General features: G+C 39.3%; 1 protein-coding gene across 1 annotated transcript in view; it reads right to left on the reverse strand.

The window, feature by feature from the left end:
- Positions 1-7,860, reverse strand: part of LOC140513302 (sodium/nucleoside cotransporter 2-like) — a 29,807-nt gene extending 21,947 nt beyond the window's left edge. The window contains exons 1-3 of the mRNA XM_072622893.1: positions 7,703-7,860; positions 7,512-7,600; positions 1,418-1,509 (exon numbers count right to left, since the gene is read on the reverse strand). Coding sequence (XP_072478994.1) covers positions 1,418-1,509; positions 7,512-7,600; positions 7,703-7,783 — 262 coding nt within the window. The 5' untranslated portion in view covers positions 7,784-7,860. The remainder of the gene's footprint in view (positions 1-1,417; positions 1,510-7,511; positions 7,601-7,702) is intronic.
- Positions 7,861-8,415: the final 555 nt, after the last annotated feature.

Consider the following 8,415-nt stretch of genomic DNA (forward strand, 5'->3'; position numbering starts at 1 on the left):
CCAAATTGAAGAGGATGTTACTAGATCCATGAAAAGTAAAGGAAAATATTTTTTGGAAGAAGATTCAGATGAAGAAGAGGACTTTTTTTTTTCCTAAGGGGTCCATGCAGATCAAGATTTGGATCTGAAAATGACAAAGTTAGGCATGTATAAGATCAGGTGCAAATAACTGGTGTCATTCAGGAAATATTCCAAGAGTATTAAAAAAGAGAAGGGACTGGATGAGCTGCAAGACAAATCATAAAGTTAAAAGATAATGCAACAGTTCTTAGTAACAGATCTAAACAGCCTGGAAGACAAATGTGGTGGCAGGAGGCAAAATGAGGGCCATTTAGTTTTGGCTGGTGATTATAATTTTTATTGTCCTGAAATATCAGGTTGATTAGTTGAACAGAGAACTTCACTACAATTCTGGGACAATTAAAGAAAGAAGATTGCTGCAAAATTTAATGAAATATGTATACATTTTTTAAAAGCTTTTTTCTCAAAAAGTAAAAGAAGGAAAGTGTTCAGTTCACATCGGAGCACTAAGTTTGTATGTCCTCTCGTTCAACAAAATATGCTTTTATTAATTTATTTTAAAAACAGAAACTATTTGCAAGTTCTAGGAACCTAATTTGGAATAACATATTTGCTAATACATTATTTACCTATATAGCTAACTTTGGGTGATGATTTATACAACTTAACGTATTTTTTATACTGCAAACAAAAGAGGTAGGCATTTATTGCATCAAGTTCAGCAACAGGGTAGGAGGTCAGAAGCATATAGAGAGAGATGGAATGTTATATAAAAGGGGATGGCTACTACTAAGGAAATGATTTCAAAATGTATAGTTTTTGTCATGCAAAAAATTAGATTTTAGAAATGGTTTCTATATATTTTCTTATTGATGTTGGTCAGTTGTTTCAGTCACGTGTGACTTGTCATGATTGGCAAGGTTTTATTGGCAAGGACACCAGAGTGGCTAATCACTATCTGCTCTAGCTCATTTTACAGACAAGGAATTCAGGTAAATAGGGTTAAGTGACTTGCCCATATAGTTATGGAGAACTAATGTTTTCCAAAATTAGTACTTTCAAATAAAGTGACTTAAGATATTCTGCAAACCTGAAAAGAATATTTCAGAGTACTTTGTGTATATTCATTGACTTGAGCCTCACAGCATCCCTGTGTGTTATAGGGGGTATTATTTCCATAAGCAGACCCAGAGCAGTTAAGGTACTTGCCCAGGATCACAGAGATGGGAAGTTTCTGAGGAAGGATTTTAACTCAGGTCTTCTTGACTCCAGACACAGCACTCTATCCACCGTACCAACGAGAAGCATGTTTTATAGTGATGCAGCACCAATCCCACAGTGATTTCATCTGTCACTTCTCAGTATTTGAAGAAAAACTTCACTCAGGATGTCTTACCTGTACATAGGAGGCCCAAGAGGATTTGCCAAAACAACTGGGCATGAGTTCTGCAGAACTGTTGGGCCTTGGAGAAAGTCTGCTGACACCTTCTTATTAAAGACCAAATAGCAAGAAAGTAAAATTACCTCAGCTCCCTCTCAAGAGCTCCTACACTCACAGCCCAGGAGGGACACCTTACTTCCAGGCCGAACCTGTCCTTATTCAGTGGATTCACTCAAAAGATGATGGTCTTTGGTATGAGGAAAACTGACCGTGTTTGTGTCCAATCTACCCTTTCTGGGCCCCAAACAACAACAAACTTCATTCACCCTGGACCCTGTGATATCCCAGATTATCCCTGATGCCTCAGAATATGGAATAGGTTTTTTCTGCCTCTTTCAAACAAGGTTTTCACTCATTGCTGTCCCCTAAGGTCACTAAATGCAGAGTAGTTACATTCTGAAGTGGGGGAAAGTAAAGGTCTCCTAAGAAGCCCTTCTGGGCTTTCTTCCCCCCAGAGACACACCCTGGAACAATCCACCAGAAATGTGTTTACAGACTGGAAAACTCCAGTGAGGGAGGGGGTTTTCTCTAATTGGCTGGTTTGTAGGGAGGTGCCTAATAGGATGAGGGCTTCAGAATCATCCTGTCTCTTCATTGGCCCCTCCTCACTTGTCCCTGATATCTCTGAGCTTCCTTTATACCTGCAAGGCAAGAAGCAAACCTTGTTTCTCTGAGCTCAACTGCTCACTCTTTGAGGATGGTGATTTTTCCAGGGAGAGTTTTTTTGTGAACAGTAGGAGGGTGTCATTCAATTGCTCAGTGTGCCTAGGCAACTAAGGCTGCATCAGTTGAGGGGGAAGTGGCCGAATGTGAAGAGACAGGCATCACAGGATCATAGGAAAAGAGCTAGAAGGGACGTCAAAAGCTCCCTCATTTTACCCTGAATAAACTGACGCTAAGTGACTTAACTTGGTCTTGGCCTATGCCTAAGTTGCAATAGGGAGGCACCAGAGTCAGCATTTGAACCTAGATACTCATTCCACTATAACAAGCTGCCTTTGAATAGGGGTGAAACTAAAGGTTGCCGAGGGAGAAAGAAATAGTCAGTCAATAAATATTTATCGGTCACCCCTATGTGCCAAGCACTCATATAAGTTCTGGGGATGAAAAAAGAGGCAAAAGATAGTACTTATTCTCAAGGAACTCACAATCTGATGAGTGGACAGACAGGAAAAATAATGAAAAAGAAATAGTGAAGAGAGACAGATATGAGAGACAGGAAACAGAAGAGAATGACAGAGATATAGACAGAATAACAGAGAGGAGAGAGGAGAGGGAGAGACAGAGAGAGACAGAGAGATAGAGAGAAGGTGGGAGGAGAAGAAGAAGAAGAAAAAGAAGATGAAGAAGAAGAAGAAGGAGAAGAAGAAGAAGAAAAAGAAAAAGAAGATGAAGAAGAAGAAGAAGGAGAAGAAGAAGAAGAAGAAGGAGAAGAAGAAGAAGAAGGAGAAGGAGAGGAAGAAGAAGAAGAAGAAGAAGGAGAAGGCAAAGAAGAAAAATAAGAAGAAGAGGAGGAAGGAGAAGGAGGAGAAAGAGAAGGACAACCAGGAGGAGGCAGAGAGAGAGAGAGAGAGGAGAGAGAGGATAATCTAACATTTGCATTTAAAGTATAAAGGGGCATCCAGGAAACTGGAACCTAGAGGGTTCTTCTAGAGTCTAGATTAGGGAAGTGAACTTCTGGGAAGAAAAAAGGTTTGACTTGAAGAAGTATGGATGAAAACAGTAAGTACTAGAATAGCTATGGAAAGTGGCACCTGCTAAGAGAACACATGTAGAGTTCCAGATATGCCCTCCCACACAGTAATTCCAATTCTGGGGCAATAATAGTGAATGGCCATTGTTCAGATTTGGTCTCTCATCCTTTTTCTTAGGTACCTTCCAGCTCTAAACTGATGCTCACCTGATTCCTGCTCCCCCCCCCAAACTTCATCCTTTCTCCCAGTTTGTAACCAATTTTTATTTTGTTGTATCAAGTTGACCTAACACTGAAGTGAATCCCACTTTAGGAACAGATTACAAAATGAGAGAAGCATAAATTTAAAGTAGTAAGTAATCTTGAAAATCATTTACTTCAACTTCCTCATTTTAGAGGTGAGACAGCTGAGGTCCAGCATAGTTCAGTGATTTTTTTTATTTTTTATTTAAAGACATGCATTTGAGGAATCCACAGAACACTGCCTGAAAGAGATCCAAAAAGAGAAACTCCTAGGAACATTGTGGCCAAATTCCAGAGTTCCCTGGTCAAGGAGAAAATATTGCAAGCAGCTGGAAAGAAACAATTCAAGTATTGTGGAAATACAATCAGGATAATACAATGTCTAGCAGCTTCTACGTTAAGGGATCGATGGGCGTGGAATATCATATTCTGAAAGTCAAAGGAACTAGGACTAAAACCAAGAATCACCTACCCAGCAAAACTAAGTATAATACTTCAGGGGAAAAAATGGTCTTTCAATGAAATTGGGGACTTTCAAGCATTCTTGATGAAAAGACCAGAGCTAAAAAGAAAATTTGACTTTCAAACACAAGAATGAAGAGAAGCATGAAAAGGTAAACAGCAAAGAGAAGTCATAAGGGACTTACTAAAGTTGAACTGTTTACATTCCTACATGGAAAGATAATATTTGTAACTCTTGAAACTTTTCAGTATCTGGGTATTGGGTGGGATTAGACACACACACGCACGCACACACACATAGAGACAGAGTGAACAGAGTGAATTGAAGAGGATGGGATCATGTCTTAAAAAAATGAAATCAAGCAGTGAGAGAGAAATATATTGGGAGGAGAAAGGGAGAAATGGAATGGGGCAAATTATTTCTCATAAAAGAGGCAACAAAAGACTTATTAGTGGAGGGATAAAGAGGGGAGGGGAGAGAAAAACATGAAGTTTACTCTCATCACATTCCACTAAAGGAAGGAATAAAATGCACACTCATTTTGGTGTGAAAACCTATCTTACAATACAGGAAAGTGGGGGATAAGGGGATAAGCAGGGTGGGGAGGATGATGGAAGGGAGGGCATGGGGAGGAGGGAGCAATTTGAGGTCAATACTCATGGGGAGGGACAGAATCAAAAGACAGAACAGAAGTAATGGGGGACAGGATAGGATGGAGGGAAATATAATTAGTTCTTACACAACACTACTATTATGGAAGTCATTTGCAAAACTACACAAATTTGGCCTATATTGAATTGCTTGCCTTCCAAAGGGAAAAGGTGGGAAGGGAGGGAGGAAGAGAAGTTGGAACTCAAAGTTTTAGGAACAACTGTCGAGTACTGTTCTTGCCACTAGGAAATAAGAAATACAGGTAAAGTGGTATGGGATGGAGACAAGGGAAGAGAGGGATGATAGAAGAGAGGGCAGATTGGCAGATGGGGCAATTACAATGCTCAGTGTCTTGGGGTGGGGGGAGGGGACATAAGGGGAGAAAATTTGGAACCCAAAATTTCGTGAAAATGAATGTTAAAAGTTAAATAAATAAATAAAGAAAAAAATAAATAAATAAAAAAGAAGGAAACCAAATTACTAGTATCAGAAATGACAAGGGTGAATTCGCAATGAAAAAAAATAGAAGAAATTATTATGAAGAATCACCTTTACAAATAGACTAACCCAAATGACAAAAGAGGTCCAAAAAGCCAGTAAGGAGAAGAAGGCTTTAAACAGTAGAATTGGCCAAATGAAAAAGGAGGTTCAAAAGCTCACTGAAGCAAATTGTTCTTTAAAAGTTAGAATGGAGCAGATGGAAGCTAATGACTTTATGAGAAACCAAGAAATTACAAACAAAACCAAAAGAATTAAAAAATAGAAGACAATGTGGAACATCTCATTGGAAAAACAACAGACCAGGAAAATGGATCCAGGAGAGACAAATGAAAAATTATGGGACTACCTGAAAGTCATGATCACAAAAAGAGCCCAAACATCATCTTTCAAGAAATTATCAAAGAAAACTGTCCTGATATTCTAGAACCAGAGGGTAAAATAAATATTGAAAGAATTCTCTAATCACCTCCTGAAAGAGATCCAAAAAGAAAAACTCCTAGGAATATTTTAGTCAAATCCTAGAGTTCCTAGGTCAAAGAGAAAATATTGCAAGCAGCCAGAAAGAAAAAATTTGAGTAATGTGGAAATACATTCAGGATTACATAAGACCTAGCAGCTTATACATGAATGGAGTGAAGGGCTTGGAGTATGATATTCCAGAAGTCAAAGGAACTAGAATGAAAACCAAGAATCACCTACCCAGCAAAACTGAGAATAATGCTTCAGGGCAAAAACGGTCATTCAATGGAATAGAAGACTTTCAAGCAGTCTTGATGAAAAGACCAGAGCTGAATAGAAAATTGAACTTTGAAACACAAGAATGAAGACAAGCATGAAAAGATAAATAGGAAAGACAAATAATAAGGGACTTACTAAAGTTGAACTGTCTACATTCCTACATGGAAAGATAGTATTTGTAACTCTTGAGACTTTTCTCAATATTTGGGTAATTGAAGGGATTATATACATATAGACAGACGGCACAGAGAAGGGATGATATCTAAAAAAATTAAGGGGTGAGACAGGAATGTACTGGGAGGAGAAAGGGAGAAATGAAATCTGGGAAATTATCTCTCCTAAAAAAGGAAAGAAAAAACGTTTCATTGGAGGGGAAGAAGGGGCAGGTGAGAGGGAAAAAGTGAAGCTTACTCTCATCACATTTAGCTTAAGGAGGGAATAACATGAACACTCAATTTGGTATGAAAATCTATCTCACACTACAGGAAAGCAGGGGAGAAGGGGAGGAGTGGGGTGTGGGGGGGATGATAGAAGAGAGGGAAAATGGGAGGAGGGAGGAATTACAAGTAAACAGTTTTGGAGAGGGCAAGGTCAAAGAAGAGAATAGAATAAATGGGGGGGGGCAGGATAGGATGGAAGGAAATATAGCTAGTCTTTCACAACATGACTATTATGGAAGCCTTTGGCATAACTCCACATTTATAGCCTATATTGAATTGCTTGCCTTCTCAGTGGGGATGGGTGAAGAGGGAGTAAGGGAGAGAAGTTGGAAGTCAAAGTTTCAGTAATGAATGTTGAGAACTGCTTTTGCATGCAACTGGGAAATAAAAAAATACAGATAATGGGGTACAGAAATCTATCTTGCCGTACAAGAAAAGAGAGAAGATGGAGATAAGGGAAGGAAGGGAAGTGATAGAAGGGAGGGCATATTGGGGGAAGGAGTAGTCAGAATTCATGGTGTCTTGAGATGGGGGGAAGAGAGAGATGGGCAGAAAATTTGGAACTCAATATCTTGTGGAAATAAATGTTGAAAACTAAGAATAAATACATTTTTAAAATATAAATAAATAAATACATAAATAAAGAGAGAGAAACAAAGGAAAGAGGGAAGTTAGGAAGGAAGGAAGGAAGGAAGAAAGAAAGAAAGGAAGGAAGAAAGGAAGGAGAGAAGAAAAATGTGATGTAGTGCTCAGAATTGAGCTCAGTAGCCTTAGTGGTGGTCTGACCAGGACAGAGTGAAAGCTGGCTTCCATTTCCCTTTGTCTGGACAGTCTCTACTGCCTATTGTGTCATACTATTGACTCGTATGGAAACTGTGGGCCACTTAAACCCCAGAATCCACAGTTGCACACAAACATGTCTCACAAAAACTATCCAGTACACTTTGTCAGTTTGCCTACTATCACGTTCTACGTGCCAGGCGCTGTGCTCAGTGCTAGGAATACAAAGAAAATCAAAAGACAGTCTCTGTTCTCAAGGAGCTCACAGTCTAATGCAAACAAGACACAAACAGTATGAACAAACTTTATGCTGGATAAATGCTGGATAGTCACATAAGGAAAGCACTAAAATCAAGGCCAACCATGAAATGCTTCTTGAACAAGGCTGAACTTTACCTGGGAAGGAACCTAGGAAAGGTGAGGATAAGGGTGGGGGAGAGCCCCAGATATGGGAGACAGGCAATACAAACTACAGGTACAGTGGGTTTTTTGAATTCTTGTAGGACTTTATATTCATCCCCATGAAATTTCATACTGCACCTCCGGAAAGCAGAAAGCTCTGGTGTATTCCCCAAGTTGATTCCTGTATCTCCATTCCTTGTTGTTTCTGCAATATCTCGTTCTTCCACCTATAAGTATGCACAAAGACTACATAAGTGAGAGAGAAGAGCAATGGTTTAGACATGATGTTGAGGCCAACACATATTTTATATAAGAAAAAACCAAATTACCATGATATCCAGTCCCTGATTGTCCATGTAATTCTTTCTTGGAGAGAGTGAAACAGATTCTTTCTCTCTTTCTTTTTCCATCTTTCATTAGTTTTCTTTAAGCTAAAAAAATACAAGATTAAAGATTGAGTTGAACAACCCATAATGGAGACAGAAACCTTTCCTCCACTAGGCTTACTGATGCATCAAGTCACGTCAACCACCATTTATTAAGGATCTAGCATGTTCCAGGCACTGTGCTAAGCCTTGGAGTTCCAAAGAAAGGCAAAAGAAAAAATTAGTTCCTGCTATCAAGAAACTCAAAGTCGAATGGGAGATATAACATGCCAAGTGCACTGTACAAACAATGTATACCTGATAAATCGGAGATAATCACCCAGACGTAGAGAGCTAGCGTTTATGTAGCACTTGAAAGTTTGCAAAACACTGTACAAATTTCTCATATTATCCTCACAACAACCCTGGGAGGTAGGCACTCTTATTGTCCCAGTTTTACAAATGAGAAATCTGAGGCAAATAGAGGTTAAGTGACCTACCAAGGGTCACACAGTTACCTGAGGACAGATGTGAACTTAGGTCTGCATGACTCCACATCTAACACTGTATGTTCTAAGCCACCTCTCTACTTAAACAGAGAAGGAACTAGGAAGAAGGTGAAATATCAGTTAGGACTTGAAGGCAGCAAAGGAAGGCAGGAGACAGATGAGGAGGAG

This window comes from Notamacropus eugenii, chromosome 7, assembly GCF_028372415.1.
Source record: "Notamacropus eugenii isolate mMacEug1 chromosome 7, mMacEug1.pri_v2, whole genome shotgun sequence".
Lineage (NCBI taxonomy): Eukaryota > Metazoa > Chordata > Mammalia > Diprotodontia > Macropodidae > Notamacropus > Notamacropus eugenii.